The sequence below is a fragment of the Anopheles marshallii genome, chromosome 2, assembly GCF_943734725.1.
Source record: "Anopheles marshallii chromosome 2, idAnoMarsDA_429_01, whole genome shotgun sequence".
NCBI lineage: Eukaryota > Metazoa > Arthropoda > Insecta > Diptera > Culicidae > Anopheles > Anopheles marshallii.
This window is the reverse complement of record NC_071326.1, coordinates 21093323-21118351: the sequence shown is the minus strand read 5'-3', so window position 1 is coordinate 21118351 and position 25029 is coordinate 21093323. Positions and strand designations below refer to the sequence as shown.

At 40.2% G+C, this 25029-nt stretch overlaps 1 protein-coding gene across 1 annotated transcript in view; it reads right to left on the bottom strand.

The window, feature by feature from the left end:
• Positions 1–25029, bottom strand: part of LOC128708674 (protein similar) — a 105425-nt gene that overhangs the window by 64060 nt on the left and 16336 nt on the right. Inside the window, exon 6 of the mRNA XM_053803652.1 lies at positions 9023–9164. Within this exon, the coding sequence (XP_053659627.1) occupies positions 9023–9164 (142 nt within the window). The remainder of the gene's footprint in view (positions 1–9022; positions 9165–25029) is intronic.

Sequence of the window (25029 nt, the reverse complement as noted above, 5' to 3'; positions counted from 1 at the left end):
ATGTCTCCGTGACCCTCAAGTGAATTTAATTAAGCCATAGCAGGACGGGTTTTTGCCATACTTTTGCTTTCATTTAATCACTCTGGGACCGTACCTTTGCAGTGCTCGTTTTTTTGCGTTAAATTAGTGGCATTGTTTAATGTTTAATGGTGAAAAAGGTGACAAAGAACTGATTTTAGCCAAGCAAACTTTGTTCAATTCAAACCTGATTAGGATCCATACTGATATTACTATTTTAAGATAAAAAAAACCCCAAAGCGAATATCGTTACCACTTATAACAGAAAGTAATCATATCCAGTATTACATTCGAATATGATACATCCTTTAAACAGTCACCTATCAACACAAACCATTCGTTCAATACACAAGTTCCAGTTTCTTTTTTTGTGCTTACCGAAATTTAGGAGTATTGTTGAGAATGGTCCCTGTGTCTAAACTGTTACGCAACGTGATCCTTATTTCCTCCTCTTAATCAAAACCACATTTTCGTTTTCGTTCTTCAATTCATCCCCAACAGTTAATTTGATACGGGTGGATTGCATCAAATATCGCAAGATGCTGACGGATGCGGAGCTAAGAGATACTAGAGCACAGACCGAAATATTCAAAATGTCCCTGTATGCTGACAATGGCAACTCTGGGAGCATCCAGTTTTAAATGTGCTGAATAGGTTTAATATTCACATAAAACCCTCTTGATAGTGTGGGAATAAATAATGCAAAAATACGGATTTCAGTGTATCAAACATAGCATGGTTTATTTTTTGTTGGATGAACTTAAATGTACCGTATGCCCAGTTCTGCGGATTACACGGGTAACAATTCAATCAAATGATGTAGTAAAAAAATGTTTCAAGTTCGGAAGTATCATCTTTGAGTCTCTTTGATTTGTAAAATCTTTTGGTTACGATGCTAACGTCTACGATTAGACATCTAAGATGCAATTGCTTAGTGAATCAAATGTTTTCATTACAGATATTCGTGGCTAAAGATGAACTTTCAAGACCGTAAGCATTGTGGAGCAGTATTAAAAACAATAAACTATGGAGATGACAGATTTCACGTGTTACTGGGAAATGTTGGGAAATTCTTATCGGTCAATAAATTCTTCCTGTATCGTTTGATGCAAAGATTTGAAACACACATCAACAATCAATCAAACCGATCGAGCATCTGTTCCGCTAGCTAACAAATATAAAGCGGGCGTGAGATGATGCTATGAAAGATCATCGGAAAGGTTAAGCAAAACCACAACCGGTTGGGTCGCACATCAGCCAATGCTCACGTTGTTTGAAACCAGTTCAAATCATAATTCATCTAGTGCATTCCTTCTTCCAATGACGTCTGAGCGAAATGCAATGTATCAAAACAAAAAACATGCTTCCACCAGTAAAATGCTGATAATGCGCACGATCTTGATCGCATTTGAAAAAACCGCACAGCACATTCACTTCTTGTCGTAGAATTAAAAAATGGTATGGAAAAATATTTGCTATGTTATAGTGCATCTAAGGTGTTAAGGATATTCCACAAGATATAGGTTATGATCAACCAATTATGAAAACATTGCCGTTTTGTTTGCCAAACGATTATGCAGTAATTATTTCTACAACCCTTGTACAAATGTTTTCTATAATCAAACAAATGGTAAGATCGATAATGTCCCTTGTAAGACCGGTTAGGTCCATTATAGTACCAGAAACAACGTTTTTCCATGCATTATTATGAAGTGCTCTATAACCAACTGTTTACACGCAATAAGAATTGTTTGGTAGAAACAAACATCCAGAACCGACAGATGATGCTGGTTTTGGAACATGTTTAAATTGCATGAGCTACAATTATTCAGAAAGCATCCATCAACATTCTATTATTGAACAATTGGATAATAAGAGATGTCTATGATACATGAGACATGAGATCGATTACCTACGACACTTTATTCACTCTATTTTTACCACGTGTGTTCCCACACGAAATTCTATTATAATTTTAACCTTGGAACGACGGCGCTCCCAACTGCCATCACCCGTTGCATTTCGACCGCTTGGTAACACTCGATTGATTGGGGTAAGTATTTTATAGGCCACAATTGAGACCGGGTCAGGATCAAGTGGCTCAGCTGGTGTTGATTAAATTTTTGGATTCGTTGCTTCCATCACTGCTCATCCGGACAAAAAGTGATCAACATTTGGGAAGGTCAAGAATAACGAACAAGTGACGAAATGCGAGAACTGTGGCAAGTGATGTACACGATAGTCGACAACGGCTCTTAATTCCACTGACGCGACGTGCCATCCACGATTTTTTTCCAAACAAAGAAAAAAAAATGTTCCATGTAAGTAAACTGGATGATACTGCTTTATCGTTTACTGAGACAAGAGAGCAGCTCCTCTGCAGTTTTCTGCTGAAGCGCATTAAGTCCGCTTTAAATCATTACGAAGCACTCGTAGCACCTGTCCACATTCTGTTTCTTAAACGGGGATCATTCAATAAAGAAAGAATTACTATGAAAAACGTACTATGAACTTTGCGGGCAATGGCTTCTTGCAACGTTCTTACAGAATGTGCAACACGCAATTCGGACATAATAAGACATTCATTTCTGATCAATCCTGCACGCACGTTCGCGTGTTTGCAGTGAGACTTATGGATACCAGTGGCTTCCATCGCGTTCATTATTTATGGACGATAATACGAGCCCTGACCGAGCAGTAGATGTATTGGCGATTTGTTTTTTATTTGTTGCTCCTAAATATCTTACCCCAAATAACGCTTTGATCCTGCATCATTAACATTTTTTCAGCGGTAACTTATTGTATAGTGAGACTGTGGCGACTCAAATTCCTAGACTCTAATAGCACCAACCCTTCATTATATGTTAAACATTACTTAACTACAGGGTACGGACATGATGCATATCGTTGTTAGTAACTCTCCCTCACAGGAATTTTCACATTATTTACATACCTGATGCAACACATTGCGGGTGGAGAAGCTATTTACTCATCACCCACGCCAGGCATTGCTAAGTAGAGGAATGTTAATGAGTACGGTTAGTTAGTTGACCGGTATAATTGAAATTCTCTAGCTGAAAGAGAGGCAAACATTTTGCACTCAATTATATCGCTTTGATCGCGACCGGATATTAGTGGGCTCATCATGTACCCTAAACCAAAGTATATTAGAACTCATAATTACTTCCGGCATAACATTTTCAGACAATTTCCAATAAAACTTTTTTACAATACAAAATAAGAGAAGTATTAAATAGATTTGGAGCATAATGATACATAACGATAACGATATATATACTTCTTGTACAGGACAAAAAAGGCTAACATATAGAAAAATAGCACAAGGCACACATAGCTGAGGACTGCCATTTATTCATCGTTTGACAGACGGAACTGTTTTTGTGAGTATTTGGTTATGAATGTTTCTGACAGTCCTGTCACGCTTACACTAACCTATATTATTATCACACAGCTCTCCCCGTCCGGTATTGATTCCCTAACTTGGTTTGGTTGCGTAGAATTCGATAGTCCACTGCTTCCTTCCGTACTCATTTCCGGGTGTCTGCGAAAGACGTAAGTGACATAGAGACGAGTTCTTTTTCTCCATCAAATATAGAAACCTTAGTCCCTTAGTGGATATCCAGAACACGTATCGCACATACATTATGAACAGTGGCCTTTTCGTTTTATCATATTGCAGATCAATATGGACATTCCGTTAGGGGTATATGAGGTTCACGTGTCTATGATGTTTGATTCACATATATAGGTACCGTTCTCTGCGATGGCACGTCAAAATAATCAAGCAAGTTGTGGGACACAACATTCTTTTTTTCATTGGTGAACACTTTTTTGACATATTATTGAATCACATCACCTACAAAATAAATTATCTCAATTTCAAAAAGAGTTCCAACAAACACGATTTATGGCTCGTTCATTACGCATTTCTTCGAAGACAAAAGATTTGATGACAATGAGAAACAAAATGTACCAGTGTTAATGTTTCAGTTTAGATATCAACTCAATTGAGACTGCTTTACAGTGAACTAATAGGATAGATGGATAGTTTAGTATCAGATTTTATATAATTATATCTGCTGTCTGTTGCTTAAACCGATCCGACTTGTATGTTGGTGTTCCCAGTCGCTTGCCGAAAGGAAAAGAGCTTGTGCATGAACGCTGAAACGTTGCGTGTTCTATCTTTGTGGTGAAAAGGCCAGAAGATATTAATGAAATATAAAAATAGTAAATATATGACAGCCTGTTACGGTCCATTCTTATCGAATAGCTGCTGTGAGTTCTCAAACTCAAAAGTAAAAGATCGGATCACGAGAAACACTTGACACTCCCGCAACCCGTCTGCACTGTCTCATATGTGAAACCATCGAGACTGGTACACGCGCACCCATACATCCATTCAACGGAGTTTAAAGTTTGTTTTTATTACTTTGTTCACCTCATGAAAACAACAAGCTACAAACCAACGTAATCCGGTTTCCACGCAACTCATAGTCCTTTTTACACGTGATTATGGGATAAGAGGAGAGGGCGGTTCCGGGGTGTTCCACCATAAATGCGAGCATTGCTGCTTATTTCATAATATGAGACCGCTCTAAATATATAACTGGTACCGCGCTAGTCATGCGATCATGCGACACAAGATGAAACAGATACCCACACACCGCACAAAAACCGTCCGCAGGAGCAGGAAAGTGAAATGATCGAACGATGACAATGACAACACGCTTAGCCGTTGAAGCCAATGAACATGTTAACAATGATCCTCCCTGCAGCTGAGCAATAAATTATTTGACTACTGCTGACAGCTTTGGCTTGCACATTAGGTAAGGCGTGTAGTATTCGTCGTTCAATGTCTGCCTTTAACTTTCGTTTTCAAGAGGAAGAGGAACCATGTTTGATTAATTTTTAAATGTTTTCACTTTCATTCAAACTTAAAATGGCAAGTATGCGATGCAAATTATCCTTGTTTATCGCACAAGCAAACTGCGGCGCGAAAGCAAGCCAAAATTTTCACCAATCATTACAGTTTTCAAAAGGGGCTCGCCGGTAAGATTTCACAACAACGGGCGATATTTTGGCTCGGATTGGGTTCCCATGTTTTTCGGGATCATTATGATCGTGTTAAATTTGGCAGGCCCGAGCGCCATCGCAACACCATTACGATCCCTCACCGTGCCGTGTTGCCTACGGTCTCGCAAGCGAGCGCGTTTTAGGGGTGACGAGCAACACAATCAACCAATCTGGTTTCAAAAAAACACTCACCACTAGCGCTGTGTTTCGCGGACCCATAAGCTGGTTTTATGTTTCGGCCGTTGAGTATGTTTACTGTAGATTTTGCTTGATTCGGGTTAATTGATTGCAATGGTGCCATGTGGTCAACCATTCTGAGTGGCGATAAAGGACGAGCGTTGTGTAATATTGGTGGCGGCTACGGGTTGGGAACAACCGTAGCGAAAGTACGCATAAGACAATCATCAATGATTGGACGGCTGAACATTGGAAACAGAAAGAATTCACCTACACGTGCCGGTCGTTACGAAAACAGACCAACACAAAATCATTGAATCACATCATCCGATATGATATCAGCATCAAAATAGCAACTATACCATAGAATGATGCGACGAGGTATGACTTCGGCATAAAGCAAAACATTCATGGCACCAGCAGTGTCGGCTACACAGCAAGCGAACGGAAAACAATTTTATTATAGCGCCCGATTGACGCAAAGTTTGGTGTTTAAATTTTGAGCAGAACACTCAGATGGTGGACCTAATTTTTTTAAAGTAAATGTTTTTAACACGCTCGTGCAGCAGGTGATCTGCGTGAGGGGTGTTTATCATGCACTGTTTTGAGTATTTTATTGTCTACACCGACCGTAATTTAAGGAAGGTGCTTTGGTCTTGACAAAATATTGAGCAATTCATTATTTATTGTTGAAAACGATCCAATTTATATTAATCGATGAACGCAGATATTGATAAGGAGGCGCCACACAATAAGTGTATATAAATGTTTATATAGCACTTTATGTTTGTGAAAGATGTTAATCTACAAAGCATTTCCTGGTAGAGTTCAGCTAGTGGTTTATAATAATGATAGCTCTTGTTCCAATCCTGGTTCCTTATTGTGATGCTTCCAGTATGTTTATGTCTCGTTTCAAGAGCACTCTTCATGAAACCATGTTGACTTGTTTATAAATACTCTCAGCCTATCACGTTGTCTTTGATTAAAGCATTGAACGGGACTATAAATATAGCCTGATAGCTAATGATAATAACAATTAGCGCAAGCTGTAGATTATACTTTTAATTCTTTGCAATAGAAAACCGTAACAAGGGGAAAGATACTCCAGTGAGTTTTTAGTGTCAAAATTACAATTCAAATGGAGAAAAACGGCTAATGGCCCGTTTAATTTTAAACTACCTTTCTGCTTTAGACACTCTATAATAAATGATAATCCGCCAGTGAGCGAAGAAATTAAATAAACAATGACAAAGTTTCCACCATTTCTTGAGGTGAGCTCAACGTCATCGTTATGCGCGGATTAGCATCGCTATGAGAGGAAAATATAGAATAACACACCAGTGTGAATGTAAAACTAAAAAAAAATAATAAATCTTCACATCATTAGTGCCACATCCCAAGGAAAATTCATAAGACGAAAAACTACGCTACACGCTGAGGTAGTGAGAGGATGTGAGAGAGTTCTGGTATGTTTTTCCCCAAACCGTACTTTCGTGAATGTTGTAAGCATATATCCGTTTCGTATCATTTAATTTCTACCACCGAGGATGATTTATAGCGACAACTGCATCAAAAACGACCTGAAACTGTGATCGGTATTTAAAGTGATCATTTTACAGGTTACAGGTTGAAAAAACGCGTTCACATTACCACGTATTAATGCATATTCGTGCTTGGAACGCGGGAACGGATCAAACGGAAGAACAAACGGGACTTCATCAAGACTCAATTTACGACACTTTAATTGCCGTAAGCAGAACGTTGTAGTAAAAAAACAACAAATCTTCAAGGCAACAGTCATAGAAGAGACACAGAATATAATACAACGCAATAATTACTTACCTTGACTCGAGCTGAAATATGAAAGGGAATTATGAAACATGGTTATTATGTGACAATTAAGAGTGCTTCGACGAAACATACAAAACTGTTTGACCTTTTTATTGTTCTTAAAGCAACGCACTGAAAGTTATAGCAGAAATAATAGAAAGACTATTGCTCACATATTTGAACATCAGGTTGAAGACCACATGATCAAACTCAACTACATTATCCTCCTTGCGAGCAGTGAGTTACAACAAAGCAGGCAAGATAAACGATGCATTTAGAAGGATGTATTTTCAATGGGAGCATGGGGACTTATAAATCATGGACAAAAATGCCGTCGCTAGCGATCTTTCTTACCACAGATACAGAGAAGTCCAGCAAACGCCGAGCGATAGTACCGGTAGGGATTTGCAATAAATATAAACAGCCAAGCGCATGGTGAACCATCTGCAGTGCAGCTCGCTGACGCTTGAACAGTTGAGCTCTAATATAGGACTTAGCAGCTAGTAACCGCGGCTGATAAGAAGGTAACGAGTTGATCAGGCAAGTCATAGTGATTGCTGTAAAAGAATCGCACTGTACGGCACCGAGAGCGAACGCTACAGCCGAATCATCATTGCGTTGCGGGTTCGGGTCAGATTGCAAACAAAGAGCTATTTTACGAAAGGACATCATCTTTGTTCGGTCTCGTTTTGAGCCATTCGAGCATATCCTGGATCTGAGATGCCGAAGAAAGACCTGTTGTTGTCCGCTGCCGGTAGCACAATGTGTACCTTTTTGATTCGGAAGGCAACTGATTCGCCGTTCCGTGTAAATTTCGGCTAGATGTACAGAAAAAAAAACATTACACAATCATTCTGCAGAGACTTTCTCTCGATATCGGTGGCTTGGCACAAAGGAACAAGCTTCGCCGAAGTGCCGCATTCTTACCGAGCGGAAATTATGCTCGCTCGGGTTTAGATTGTGATTCTTTGTCTTGTGGCAGGAATCCCACCAAATCTCCCCCCAACAAACGAGATTGTCCAATGACATTGAATGCACAATGGTGCCAAATGTCGAGGTGATATCTGCACGAAAAGCGTACTATACATGGATAGCAAAACGGGGGAGTAAAAGTGTCTAGTAAATATACTTTGCCGTAACGCATGGACAATGCTGCAGCAAATGTAAGCCTGCAACAGCTGCCAGAAGGTGGATGGAAATGCAACATTCATTGCACCTCGCACCATGACACTGCATGGCGGATGCCTGGGCTTACCGATGATTGTCGGTGAATGCACAAACATAATTGAAATTTAGTTCGTTCGCCTATGGGTACCGGGGATAATATAGTTCGGGGAGGGTAGGTATTTTTCATGAAAGAAGACGAACAAGGCACTGGCATGGGGATTATGTGACAATAGGGATTTTTTCTTCACGTTAAGCAGAGCGAGCAGTAAAGAAGCTATTACACTGCTTGAACGATTTCAAATGCTTTGCTTTACGATAAAAAACGTATGGGCAAATCTTCATCTCTAACCTTCTGCTGACAGTGACCAATGACATCTATATTGTACTATTATTTAAAAGTTCATTTAAATCTACTTGAAGTCGAAGCACACTTAACGCACATTCATGAAACAAAATAGCATGATGAATTGACAGATTTGACAGTTACAATTTGATCAAAATAAAAAGAAAAAATATGTTATGTACCTGAGCAAAAGGCAATAACACGTTGTCTTGATTGTCCTTATTTTGATATTTCAATTAAATTATTTGTGACTATTGCAGTATCAAACGAGCAGTTCACAAATTCTGGCTTGAAAAAAAAACATACATTTTATAAATCAACAAAACGTTTTCACTTTTGTTGCTTTCCAATCGATGCAATTGTCGGAAAAGAAGGAAAAAAAGCTTCACTTACCTTAGGACGTAGTTGACGCATACAACACTGTGCGGTTTTTGCTTGTCGTATATGACGGTGGCTTGTGTGACGACCCAAGCATAACCACCGTTCTTGGCCAGAAAACGGTAGCGGCATGTTTCACTTTGTCCCTTGCTGATAACTGGAAAAAAATGACGAACAGAAATGCAAACAAATCATTAATATGTGAAATTAAACTACAATTGAAAAAGAAGAAAAATAGATACTAATATTATTACCGCTAGAACACATCACCAATTCGACTGAGGTTGGTTTTGCAAAATGAAATGAATATATTGTACCCTTTGGAATGTAACTCGAGTTTACCCTGTAGCAGATATCCTTTATTCAACATCAGCTATATAGCTTACTAGCCAACGCTGAAACTAATCAAACGCTAAATGCCAATTGCAATCACTAGCACGATTTCCTTTGTGGTGGGTGCATCATCCAATCGCAAGCTAAGCTGAGTTCAAACAATGGCTTCTGGGTGCTAAATACATTGATGAAAACTTTTCATCCGTTTACCAATTTTTACGATGGTCATAGAACTTGAAACGAATCCAAATAGAACCCGTAGAAAGGGGAGAAATGTTTTCTCATTTACAAATGTATACATCCCGGCCACGCTGGAACAGAGGAGACAGCAAGTGTCGAACCGAAAAGATAAACGAAGTAAAATGAAAATCAAAGAAAAACTTTTTCATTTAGCTAATTTGCCGCTGCTTTGCCGCTTGTTAACTACATGTTTGCTCCCATCGGCGAATGGACGATTTCCGCTCAGCTTACGCGTCCCGGGATCAGAACACTCCGGGATGCAGCAGCAGCATGTTCGCGCTGTGTGCGCGTGCAATGTTGCTGGAGGTTAAGAATCGGGCAATTTTAATTTAACGCCAGAAGCGATATAAAGTGAATTCCCACTTGGAACTGCTTTGTGTGACTGTCGGTAACAAAAGAAATAGAGATGTAATTAACACAGAGTCAAACTTTGCTGTTACAACGCAACTACGGCTAAACTCAGTGTTTTAAACCGCAAGTCACACTACAATCGAGTGAAATAATTTTTGCGGTTAATGGCATGTTGTTTTGATGTAGCAAAAGGAATGAAGTGATCATAGCGTACAAATGTACCAGATGTATCTACTCCGTCGTTAATAAGTAAATAAGTTCAAATTATCAAACTTTAAAAAGCTAAGTACAATAACACCCAAAGATGTGGCATTTTACTTATCGCAACACAAAAGAGAATTACAATTCCTGTACCTAAAAGCATGATTTTGCCTTTGGAATGCTAATGGAGAGCCAACGACTAATTTTCCGAATCGATAGCGCTTTTAAGAGTATCACATAAATTCCCATCTCCCCTCGAAGAAGGAAAAAAAAACCATCCAACTCATGAACCGGGCGGAGCTTCGTTATTGCTGCGAATGGATAATAAAATCAAAGCTTCCGGAGCACTGGCCGAAGGAGGTATTTTCGGACAGGAAAGAAACAAAATAAACGTTTTCTTAGCATCGGCCCCAACCCACCGGGCCAACATACACTAAAAGGGATATTATTTGCCCGTAGGACCGTATCAGGACATTTACCTATGCCACAACAACACTGCACCGGTCACATCCCAGAAGCCACGTACACAAACAAAGTACAATTTACACCGGTGGGGGGGCGGGTGCACTGAGTGAAGCAATAATGGCTGTCATTAATTGTGAATTTTATCGCAGCTCTATAAAAATCAATGCACAATCGTAAGGTAGGACGGTTTATGCATTAGTGTGTTTAGTGGTTTAGTGCGCGGTATTGAGCAACCAGGCGGCTCCATCAAGCCCGTGAGCTTCAAAAGCACGAGTTGCAATTTTGCTGCCTCCAAATAGTGCGTCCAGCACAGCAGCAGTGTACTTTATGCAGCAGTAATTTAAGGGGTAAAGCACTTTGTGTTTTTTATAAACAATCATCTATTTGCATTCGCTATTGATTACGTACGTAGGAAATACCACACCAGGACAATGTTATTCCCATTTTTGTTAAGGTTTTCCACCTCGCATAAACATCGCGCCGGTCGTAAACATCAACAACAAAGGAGATTGCAACACAACCAAATAAATCGCATCCGAATCCTTTACTCACTAAATAAGCTTATTAAGTCCATGCAAGATTTATTAGAGGTTGAGCATAATTGAATTTTCCAAAACCATCTCACAGCCCGTTAAAGTCTTGCATTCTTAATGCACCCACCATAGATTAACCTGCTGATGCCCTTTTGTTTTTCCATTCTCAATTTCCTCTATAGTATACAATGTAAGCTATCGCAGCGGTTAGTGCACAATAGTAACAGCGGACACACAGTATCCCCAAAGCATTAAGAATAATCTGGTGGAAAACACCAGTGTCGCACAACTTTGAATGCCACAGCGTGCGATGTTTGTTATTCTTTGGTTTTTGTTTGCATTTGCAAATAATTCCATCCTACCGCAACATAAAGAATATGCCATCCACCATCTTACTCGAAATTATCCTCCCTTATATCTTCCCCGGGAACCGTTCGTCGCGTACCGGGCTTGGACCAACAACAAACAAACTTTGCCAGTATGAGCAGTGTGGCACAACGCAAAGCGCATTATAATCATGTAAACATTGTTTCACTTCTTCTATCCCCGCCGCAAAGTACGAGCTACGTTGGGACATCTCAACCTCCCATCTTTATTATGCTTTTCCACGACCTGCTCCCGTCTTCCTGGGAGGACCAGCGACGGCGGGGGCCATCATGGTGGATTTATGGAATGCCGTAAATTGTGAAGATTACTTTTTATGGCATCGGGAGACAAACGAAACTATACATTCCATCCCTGACCTGTCCCGCGGAAAGCAGCGACTCGAAAAACGTTTTTTGCTTCTTTTATGTGCCCATCCCACTTAGCAGCGACATAACAAAACTCTTTGGGCGTTGTGTGTTTTTCATCATTCGATTGGAGGGCATGATGTGGGAAATTCCTGTAGGAAAATTGATAGAAGAATAAGCGGCAGTGTACCGATACAGTGCTAAGGAAGGGTTTTCTATCCACATGGCATGTGCCCTGATCAGTTGCCAAATTTTTAGGGTATTAGTTTGCAAAACTGCATCCTTTCCCCAAAGGCGGACTAAGTCTCCAAGTCAGTGCTTGTAAGTGCAGTAAACCTTTCAATCTGATAAGTTTTCCAGTTGCGTGGAAAGTTTGCACCACCGACAGACACAGCCACACATAGAAGGGTAGATGCAACGTTGCTCATTTTATTTCACCTCATTCCCGGTGCAAAAAAGTATTTTTGGTTAGCACGAATTCTACCGCACGAAGGCAATTTGTTTTCGCAGGCGAATGATAATTTCCCTGGAGATTGGTGAAGTTGAAGAATTTGTTGTTTTCGGGCTCCCTTTGCTCTCGTTTATTTTCCATTGACTTACCAAACTAAACTGCACCATCATTTTGAAAGTTTTTTTTTCGTATAAATCACTGCAAGAATTTTAAAATTCTCAATATTACGCGTGAAAAATAAAAATTTACCAAAACAAAACATCCAGGAAAAAATAAATTTGAAAAACGTTTACCGTAAAAACGGATAAATCATATTACTATTCATATAATTCATCACACAATAGAAACTAATCCCGCCATGGAATGCCATACCGCTAAAGCTGCACTTGAACCTTTTAATCCTTCGCTAATGATGCACTTGATTGTGCTTTTGTGATAATATCGCTCCAAGACGCGTTCATTCATCACATTCTGTCACTCCGCCTTTACAATTGGCGGTGACGAAACTCAAAACCACAAAATCCCTGCTCCCTGCTTTCAACGCTCTGGGAAAGCTTACATTCTAAGCGAGCAATAAAGCATGCTGCAAAAGTAGCAGCATGATTGAAGTGTTTGTTGTCGTAATCTTTTGGCCAAAAATCTGTACCATAACTCCCTGTTGCAGTAATTTGTTAAAAGTTGCGCTAAACTGCGGTATGAAGTAATCGTTTTCCCATGCTATTCTGTCACCGATCATGAGCATATAGCTCTCCTTCTCTTTCTCCCTCTCTCTCTCTCTCATTTTGGTTAAAAAATCTTTCCACCACCAATAATGCTCATTGTACTCGAGTAGGAGGAGGAAGATATCTTTCACTGGCAGAGTAATCATCTTTACCGTAGCAGGACCGACGAACTACTTAAGGGCAAATAACATAAAACCGTCAAAAGAGGTAAAAGGAATATTTTTCCGAGCTTCATAACCTTCCACCGAATGAAGCCGGGATGACACTGGCTTCCTAGTCGATGTCACCAACTCCGCCGATCATGCCGGTTGGCCTGATGCAGCGGTAAGCAAACAGACATTTACCGCAGTAGCGTAGACAACAACCTGCAAACACATGCGGAGCATCGAAAATTCAATTAAATTTATGAGACGATGATAAATTATTTCGCTTCACCGAACGATTCATCAACTCGCATGGCTGTTGTTGTTGTTGCTGATGATACTGTAACTGAAGTCCCAATAATTTCCCAGTTCCACTAGGTACCATCCATACGCTCTATCTCGCCTGCGCTCAGTTACATGTCTGCAACATCAGTATGCACCGCGCAGATGAAAGCTAAAAAGTTAGCTCCTACCGGTCCTTACGTTCCTGCTTCCCGTAAAAGTGGCAACACTCAGAGACACAAAGACAAACCGGCAAGCACACATCCGGCGCTACGCCTTTTTCGGAAGGGCAAACGCAAGGTGAAGGATCCCTGTGTGCATACATCAAACTGATGAAAAGGAACCAGAGTGATGCACTGCCGCTACAGCGCGCCCTCTGATCCTGCACGTTGTCGGTTGCATTCGTAATAAATGTTCCGTGATTAAAATAATAAAATATTGAAACACGAGCGCCCGGGTGCGGGCGGCGGTCTGTGCCGTTGGTCGATTGTGGATGGAGTTGGTTGTGATGCCACTGTTTTCACTGTTCGTGTGTAACTAAATTATTATTATCAATTTATTTATCCATGCTAACCAAACGCCGCAAAATTCGCCCCTTCCCCGTGGGCCCCACAAAAGCTCAGGTCGTAACTTTCGTACCATCGTACCTTTTTTCCGCATCCGTTGATGGAAGCTTTTTATTTTATCTTCGACTCGCCCGCGTGCTCCGGCTCCAATATCATTTTAGAATCAGAAACAACGCTTGACTTCACCGAACGATATTATGCTAAGCAAACCCGCCCCCACCCTCCTTTCCCTCCGAAATGCATCCTTACATCCCGAAAAGAAAAGGGAAAAATGAACTCGTGCTGTATGTTGATGTAATAACGTTAAAAACATAAAAGCCAACCACCAAACCCAATCCATCCACCTCACGGTCACCTTGTAAATACACTCAGGCAGGGTACAGCGGCTACATCACGTTTGAGAGATTTTACGAACTGGAATGGCGAACGAAGGACGTTAAATTTTAACTGAAATCTTGACACCGAGTCAACACCGAAGGATAAAGAAAACCGCATAAAGCGAATACCTGACAGCTTCATGCACTCCCGGACGGATCTACGGTGTGTATGTGTGTGCCTGTATGCATGCAATTGTGTTATCTTTCTCGCACTGTTATTTTTGCCGGTGCAATGAATTTGTTACTGTCGGAGTAGCTGTTGATATTTCGGTGGATTGTTGTTTCTGCTCCATGCTTCCCTACCTGACGCATCAACGTTGCAAAAGTTGCCTTTGTTTTTTGTTTTGCCTCACTTGCTATATTTTTGCGATACGATAGTCACAAAGTCTTCCATTCTATAATTTGGCACAACCGGGGATTTCCCACCGTCATGCACAAACACACACACACAACACGAACAGCTTTTCATGCGAACATGGTTTACTCCGAAGCAAGTTGAGTGAAAAATTTTGAACTAACAGCAAAGTGGGTGGAAATGAAACTCCCAAGTTGATTAACTCAAATGTCATACACGAGAATACGATACCGGGGGGTTTTGTCGCGTAAGGGAAATTCTGAAGATAGCACTTTTTTAACGATGCACAACGAACGCTGTTGCATCGGTGCCTTTTCTTTGGTGCTTTCCATTCGTTTCCGTTTCATTCACTTAATCCCGAAGAAATTAAATGCTCACTTGACGGTCGGTTGGTTGGGTTGGGTGCATTTATGATTGCATTCTTTACGACCGTCAGCGCCCAAAACGGGCTGCGCCGGGTAACCGAGCTGAAAATGTCAAGCGTCGAGAATGCGACAGAGAATGTATTACGTTCTTGAGGCGTTCGTTCCGAGAAGAGTTACTTTGCACCGTTCTACCCAAACAAAAAAAAGTGAGGTAGTAGAGATCCTTCAATTTGCATGAACAAAGAAACGGCATACTGGAGAGCGCATTCCCGGTGGCGGTGAGGATTGCACTGGGAAATGATGCTTTTTTACGACTTTTAAAACGTCACCGATGCAAATGATTGACATGACATAGAGTCGTGCAGATAAAACAATGTTCAAAGCTGGGACAAAGGATGACAAAACTGAGTTACCATACCAGAAGCAGCTTCATGGAATTATTCACGGAAGCTTCACGGAACATATACATAATTTTCCTCAAACTGTAAATAAGTATGATTGAATTTTTAATAATAAACGGTATTTTCATCATAACGAAAACTGTTGCAAAAAACAAATTGAACTGAAGATTTTGTGAAAAACCTCACGCTGCTACAGTTCGTAACATAACTAAACGGTCACTTGTTTTTAGGCAATAAAAGACGAAAATGAAGCGATAGATAAACTGATGTTATACCAAATTGTTGTAATGAATTAACGGATTTTCTAACATGTTTTAGGAATGGGTGTGCTGAAAAACTGTTTATTAATTCTTCGCAAATTGAGTTTAAACAACGTATGCTGCGAATGTTTTTATGTTTTTTAGCTTCTTTCTTATCATCTCCTTATGTTATTTGCTTCTATTCTCAGAGACTTTCTAATTTTCTAATTTTCACTTTTTACTTCGTTGTTTTTTCGTTCTTGCTTTATCTGTCGACAATTGTAAGGTAACAACAATTCGAAGTTCACGAAGCATTAAACTTTTTAAATAAGATTGCCATAACTTTCATACATCCCTGTGCATGTTTTTTGGTTGTATTACACAAATTTAATACATATCTTCATATCATCGAATTTCGTACATTTTAATAGAACATAATCCAATTTAACTACCTTTTTAATTACTCTCAAAACACTAGTCTCCGTATAATTACTTCACGCATTGTAATATTCACAAATATACAGAAAAATCATAGAACAATGTATTAGTTTCTTCTTGAAAACGTTAAATCAATTTTGGATGTGTCAATCTCCTTAACTGTATCATTTATTGTGAACCAATCATTGACTTACTATGAATCAAAAATAACTAGTGGCCTTATAGTTATGTTGCCACGTGTTGTATGAAGAAAATGGAAAACACGTTTGAAGTGCTTAGTGAATGACAATAAAACCAACGGTCAACGAACGCATAAAAGAGGCACCGGACAGGAGCGCTTTCAATAAAACACATAAATATTACAATCTACAATCACGGGACGTCCTCCGCCCCACTAGCATCCGCAGCTTCCTGTCATCACTGGCAACACCACACGGTTATTATATGATCCATAACAAAATGAACGCTAGCCGAAAACAGACAGCAAGAACAAGGGGGCTAAAGAAGCATGATATGGGTGTGTAAGTGGCGTGACAAAAAAAAGCAGCACAAATAAATGTGATTAAATTTTTATCGCCTTTTCGGGCGGAAAAATCATGCAAACTACATAAAGAAGCGGTAGCGTCAGCGCACTCACTTTTACTACCTTTATTGCCACAGTGACTCGTGCGGACAGCAGCTACACGTCCTGTGTATGTGTCCCGCAAATCGACACGACCCGGGTTGGTGGATGGAAATGGGAATTTGGAATGCAACGGATGCAGTTTGTGCTCATCGTCTTATCACGTTCGAGCAACCAGTCTGTCGTCCGTCGACAACACCTGGCGCGCAAGATGTTTGCCATCCGTTTTATTCGTTTTCTAAAAGACCAAAGGGCATCAATGGCGTTTTCCATTTTCGCGTTCATCTCTATGACAGTTTCAACCATTACTGCATCGTGCAGCGCAACGGACGAGTGGGCAACAGGCTGTACAGGGAGACAGGAGCGCGTTAGCCACTTGTTCTCACTTGGTTGATGTAATTTTGCCATAATTCAATATTATCGCTAAATTATATTAGCCTCGTTTGGTGACGCTCACTTGCCCATCCGCCGTGCGTTGGTACGTGAAGTGGGACGGATAGGAATCTGGATCATTCGTGAAGAACGAATCCTCGTAGAGCGTTCCCTTGTAACAAAAATTAGCTTTTTCCCCCGGGTTGCTTAAAAGCACAAGGTAGAGAAATGGGTGGATGGGGCGTTACGGGTAGCTAAGTGCCAATACAGGATTAGCCAGGACTTATAGTACAAGCCGCCATCTCCACTGCTTCGCTGTCCACTTTCATTCTTCCAATAACCATTGCGCTCGCAAAGCTGTCAAGATGCTGCTGCCCACTCGGGGAGTAGTCATTTTTCACCTTGCCGTTTACGATACGCACGCTTTAATAAGAGCAACGTTCGCCGATGAAACAGATTGCAAAAAAAAAAATGGTAGAAAAGTGTGCGGGCGGAAGGCAAAAAGAAACCGATGAAGAAAAATTTGACAATACAAATGAAGATGAATTGTGCCCGCTAATCGAAAGCTGCACTCTCTTGGGCCGAGGCTCGAACAGGTCAAAGAAGCTAGAGGAATAGGTCGGCGCAGGCGAAGATAGCTACAGACGACGTTGGCAGGTGATGTGGTACAACAAATGGGCTTGCATTTTTGGGTCATCGGCTTCATCACACAACATAAAAGACGTACGGTTTGACGTACGCCACACACTGGACATTGTTCTGTATCATTTTGGTTGAAGATAATGAACCATGAACCTGCTAGAGAGAACCAGCAGCTCAAATTACACCACTAAAAGATGCATGAAGAAAGCAGGTCCAGTGCATCACGGTGGACGACATCGCTGTCTGAGTTATGATCTAAATGAATTGATTGGAACGAAATGATTGACGGCAACGGAAAGAAATCATCAAGAGAGGAAGATTAGGAGAACAAAGTACGACGAAATATGTAAGGAGGTTTTATTACTTTCGTAACAGATCGCTGGCTTATATAATGTGCTATTGCTCTCCGATTTCTATTGTATTCGACATGTCGTCCGGATTTTAATGCAATGGATCACAGAGCTTTGTCCCATTTGAAACATTCAACATTTGGTATTGGTGTAATATGAGGTCATGGGTCAGCTAGAATCCGAAACCTACCGAATAACGGCTATTCTGCAGCCCTTTTTTTGTAATAGCCATTTTAAAATTTAAATTCCTGTGATATGTAAACATTTCTAATGCTTCCATTCACCACTATTAGTTCATTTACCGTAGCATTCTACTGTTACACGAAGGTCCTATCCACGTTCAAATAAGGCTGTAGCGATTCTGTGAACACTGCCACCGATCTGCTCCGAATTTACCGAACTCCGTTTATGACTGCCAATTTAGTTACCATTTCGTGCCAGATCGTTTAGCTCCCGTTTCATCTTAAACGACCAAAACTAATGCCAGAAGCATCACATCGATGCAAACGTACCCAAACGTAAAAAACAAAAACCCAAGACATGAACCGTTCTTGATACGAATGGTGCACTCCATTCGATGCATTTCAGGCAACTCGAAGAACGCACTCGCGACGCATGCAAACGGAATGAAACAGCATACCCATTGCAAATAGCGATTGGAACGGGGCACATCACCATTGGAAAATGGAGATGGAATTTTTTCTCCTTTCGTTGGTTTTGTTGCGATCCTCTTCCAAGTACAAGTCGCAAGAAGAACAAAATGTTTAAAAATTGCAACGATTGAAACGAACCCCGGGCACCCAACCCGGGCCGGGAACGAGTAATGGTCCGAAGCGCGAAGCTTCATTGGAGTAAATTAACATTTCGATTCAATTGATTTAATTTCGCTCTCGACACGCGCGCACGATCCTCGTGGAACGGTTTGGCGCTGGCATGGCACGAGAGTCTCGGTGTTCTCCTTTTTGGTTCTTCGTTCGTTTCGAATTCGTCTTGACTTTTGCAGTACATTTGCGTTGCACGGCACTTTGAGCCCGCATGAATATTATGTTGGTGTTCTATAAGCCTTGCAGCTTGCGTTGATTATTATCTGTTTCCAGAACTGGTATGGTGGTTGAATGTAAAATTACATTCTGAAATTCAATTGCATGCCAAGAACCATTTTAAAATATTAGTTACTGCTATTAGTTACTATAACTTTAACAACAAAAAACCTGGTTAAAATAAAGTAAAATTCACCTATCTAATTAAAAAAAAACGACCGAGATACATTTGCAAACGATGTTTCGCATTGTTGTTTTCTTTTCGTGTGTTTTGCATTCCTTTTTTGTTGGCATCTAAAAATATTTGCTTTACTTTCCTTTACAACCCTTGTGTAAGCCAATTTCAACCATTGTGTGTGTTTTGTCTGTGTCTCTGCTAGTATAAACAAATCTCTTCAACATTCAGCAAAGCCCTGGTGTGCAAAAATGATACAACCAACTATATGCCAAGGTCACTCACCATGCTTAAAGTTCCACCTCTCTAAATACATTCACGTCGTCACGTGCTGGTTTCAAATCTCACGTTCGTGAAGGTTGACGTAGAAGAACATCATATCTGCGCTGATGCCTTTTCTCTTGCACCCAAAATCCTTCGGTTTTGTTTTGCTTGATTTTTCTTCTAATTCGTACAAACTTCGAACGTTCTGCTTTCACCGATCTAGATGATACGTTGAGGCAGATGGACGAAAAATTACCTCCAACAGAGCAACGGACTGGCTTACAAACGGGCTCAATGCCATTGTGGTGCTTCAGAAAAACCGCATTGGGGTAGTCTTGGTTGTCACCGTTCCACTGAACACTGGTCAACCTTCAAACACCTCCAAAAGGGGGATACAGATAAGGGACGCGACCGTGCAAAGGACGATGGTTCGATTGCTTTATAAACAAACTGTGCCCCACCACTAACACAAACACATCTACATGAAATGCAGAAAATTATATTTTTTGGGTCGTCACTAAAACTGAGGACAGGTATGGCAGGTAGGTAGCTAGTGGTGGAAGCTGTCAGTATGGCATTGTAAGGACCTCTATTTCTATGCTATTTTTAGGCAAAATTGGGATGATTTTTCCCACCACAAACCGTTGTCATTGGATCTAGCACTGGTAACACATGTGAGGATTTTCCGAGCAGGTGTACAAAACACACCTTGTAGCATTAGAGTGTCATGTTGAAGCACAGTTGACTGCCATTGTTATTGCATAAAGGTGCATCGAAGCCGCGGTGGAAATATACATGCAAAGCGAATGATGCTGCTTATTATGGAAAGCTATCTTTTTGAAGAAACATGCTTTGAGTTACGTAATAAGTATGTGTGAAGAAGGCATGAAAAAAAATTAGATTCAGTCTTTGGGATTTGAGGATTTCTCTGGGGTAATTCAAGATAGCTACATATTATAAACAAGCACATAGTTTGATTTCGATTCTTTTAATTGTAATTAAATCTTTGAAATTTTCTATCAATTTTGTGAAAAGATTTAGCAAACTGGGCATTGATTGCACTAGTTTTATTTCATTCGGACCACGTTAAGGCAACTTTGTATTGGCACGTTATTTGCTTTGCCAACGCTAGAAGGAACCCATTTGGATCACAATGGCAACAACACACAAATCAACCACAACTATGTTTGACATTGCGGGAGATGGAAAATATTACAATAGCCATCCCAAACAAACCATCCTTGCTCGCGTGTAAATGTGAAAATTCAACACTCGACAACAGTTGAGTTTGGAGCTCCTACAATTCGTTTAACACTCTAACCAAACAACGCAACCATCGTGCTGAACTAACACAGCAAGTACAGTGGAGCGATATGTAAAGGCAAGAGAAAAAAAGCAAATTGTAATGAAATGGAAGGGAAAATAGCCAAAGGAAACATTTCCATGCGATGCATCAAGATCCGGTCCCCGGCACTTTAATACGAACACCCAGCAGAGTCAACGAACAACGCGCTTGTTGTATAAAACTAGTGCCGAAAAGTGAACGAAAAAAAAAAACATCGATTGAAATGGTGCATACAAAAAACATCCCGAGCAGTTCCACAAAATGTAAACAAATAAAGAGTCCGAAAACCTCACCACTTCGACAGCATGCTCATATTGATGCCCGTGCGGTAAAATGTATGCGACGGTACCGTTTGACACGAAACGCTAACCGTACACAAACTTTGAGTTCCCGCAAACGTTATTAATATTAAGTAAGAAAAAGGTATACGTAAATACTGGCGGTGCAAATGCAACCACCGGAATTCATAAGAGCAATGCCTGCGTGGAGAAAAAGGATCACTTTTTCGTCCTTGAGAATGACAGAAACATCGCATGGCATGTTTTTCTTCATCGGTGCATTACCTCGGGAAATTCGAAGTTCCATAACACGAAAGCACCACATCGATTTGATCACGTTGTGTTAGGTATTGGACGGCAGCCATGGCGGTATTTTTGTTGTGTCGCATTTCGTTGTGTCACCCTACCGCTGATGACGATACGATTATGGTCAGGAAAGTGTTATCGTCATTGAATTGGTGCAGCGAAAAAATTATATGTGGTTTGCATGCAACGGCTATTGTTGAGTAGTCGCCAAAGTGCATTCAGCAAAGCAGATAAAATATGTACCCATTCCATACCTGTTCCGCATTACGCTATGCACTTTAAGTTACAATTTAAATTAACACTTAAGCTTTGATATATCTTACATTACTGAACATTCGCTGCCATTCCGAAGCATTGCTATATAATTAGTTTTGAATCCACAATTTTGTCCCAACATCCCGACGGGTGTGCATAAAGGTTTTATTTCACTGGCATTGATAATATCGCTTGCTGCTACATCCAACATAAAACGTGCAATAAACGGCTAACCTTAAGCAAAAATCTCATCCTTAGCACGTCGCCATGGGTCAACATAAAAGTGTCAAGAATTGGTTAGTTTATTTTTACAGCTGATGCCCCACGCTGCGTGGAGACGTGCTGAGGCAATTCCGTACAGTGTTTTCCCTGAGGAACGCCATCATTCTGTGAAATGAGCAGTAACTTTTGTTTTCGACTTTCACTGTATTAGAGTTCGACTCTTTCGAGAAATTGAAAAAACAGAGCGAATTGCTTGAAAGTTTTAAGTGTGAACGTGTTTTGCTATCGAGCAAAATTTTTTGTTACCATTTCTAAGTCAACCTGCACTGACCTTCGATATTCTCGGTACAACAAACAACGTCAAGAGAGGCAAAACCCCACAGTCATTGTGCGCCTTTGGCAAGGTTTTGATGCACTTGATGGTTATGACTCATCAAGACCCATTAAAAGCGAGATCTCTGATATATTTCATAGTGTGACAATTCATTCCATAAAATACAGTCATAACTTCTTTCTTGAGCTAATTAACACGTGGATGCTTCAAAGTTGGATTAGAATTACACAATTACACTTAATAGCAGAAGACTTTAGTTTATGTTTGGTGTAACAAAAAAATTTCCAGCAATATGCGGTAAAAATGTAATTGACCTATAAGTCAGATAAACGGTCCACTCTCTTACACGTAAGTCACGCGACTTCATTCACCGGACGGTGGACAAACCGAACGTTCGACCCGTATTCACATACACATACACACGTTAACTCCAGTGCAACGAGATTAGTTGCATTCTGCAATGCTACACCGAACAGTCCATCGGTACAGTGGATGCAGTGGTGCAGCAAATTGAGCATACAACACTTTCGGCCCGTGCACTGCACTTTCGGAAAGTGCGTGCTAACGTGCCGCTGGCAATGGCAATGGTTAACGTACGCAAAAGCACGTTACGTTTCTATGACTTCAAACCGTGACAGAATGGGAACAACCGTGCACACATTGGACGACATGGAGCTCGTTATTGTTATTATCATCGTGTAGCGTATCAGCAATACTACCATAATGGCTTGGAGATATAATGCATGGGAATGAATGATATTGTGGAAAAAACTACATGGAATACAATGAAAAAAATACTATAATATCTTCTTTTTTAATGTTTGTTTCCAGGTATTCCACATACAATAGCGAATAGTGAAAATCCAAATATACGGAAAATATGTTTAGAGTTTTCAATCAAACCCCTTTTTATTTCCTTATTAACTGTATCGATTTACTATTCCCGAAAGGTTCAATCTAGTGGCGGCCAAAAAAGCAAAAAAAAAACACCGGTACGAATAAAACAAATTCAGAAACCTTTTTACCAATGAAACGGAAACGGTTCAAACGAACCTGTTCGGAACGATGTGACGAGCAAAAAAATAAAAATAAAAGGGGAATACCGTGAAAATTTCAATGAGAGATCAAAAATATCGCCCCATAATGGTCCTTCGCAAACGTCATCACGCGTTTAAATTGGGTGGAAAATCACGTTTGATATTCTATTTGATCATTACTATATTATTGACCTCTCATACACATTTTTCCACACAGTAATGATAAACGATCGGGAAACTTATGGTACCCGTTTCTGTTTCATACGAAAGGCGAGTGCTACGAAACACTAAAGCAACACCGCTTAAATGCATTTGTTTCAAGTTCAATGGCCTATAAAATTGGACCAAAACGCTCTCGAGCTGTGTGGAACCAGTATCTGCAACAACAATGTCCAAACAACCAAAAATAAAAATGCAACCGAGAGAAACTCTATTAAAAACAGCAAAAAAACAACATCGACCGAAGCATACGATTTGGAACAGCAGTGAAACACGTAGGGGCCCGCTGATTTATTTTATTTTTTTAACTGACACAATTTTTGGAAGGTGCGACAAAAAAGGATATGCCCATAAATTATATTCTCTTTGAGCTGTGAAGCAACTTGACGGAGAAATTATCTTTAATTTGTGAGAAAGAATATCCCCCCGACAGATTATAGGTAGCACACGATTATTAGGTTTGTTTGTATAAATTTCTTTTTTCTTTTATTTTTTTTTAAGAAAACATATCGTGCTATAAACGACCAGTTGGGCGAATATATAGCACACGGCAATGGTTGAAATATTTGATCTTCTCGATCTCGCACAGCGCAGTATTTGCTTTCGGCCGTATCGTATGCGCTTTATGTTGATGTCTACCGAGATGGCAGAACCGTTTTGTGTTTTGATTAATATGATTAAGTTTTTTCATTGTATGTTTGCGTATGTGATGATGATGATAAGTCCCACCATATACCTCAACAATGGTTCGAGAAGGAATTACCTTTGAGGGTTATTTAAAATAAAATACGAAAAGTGATGCTATTGAGGTGTGCATCCAAGAATCTCGCACATCTTTAGTATTACATTAACCTATTGTATACTACGATGAATACAGTTCATACAACACGCTCGAATACAGGGTCGGAAGAATCTTTAATCCTCTCATGAACTATTAGGCAGCGCCCGAAGCACCAACGATTTTGGTTCATTACTTCTCAGTGTGCCACTGCTCTGGATCCAGTTTAACCAGTTTAACTAGGTTCCAATATATGAGATTAGGGAGCTGCAAGAGAATAGTTCCAGGGAACAGGAGAAGGTAATGCATCCTCCTATCTAGCTGGGGCTATCACTTCACAGCAACAAGACACAACAAATCCCTCTAATTAACTATTGAAATCAATTAGCACAAAATTCCAATTTATTAATATGTTTCATGCTTTATACTATTTTCTAGCCTATTTATTATTCTTACAAATTATCATACAAAATTAATTAAATCTCCTCATTAAATTCTGGTTAAACAACTTCTAATACATCCAAATCCGAAGCGTGTCCATTGGGTGCTGAATTTTAAGGATAAATAAATTACTTGATAAACCACAGACA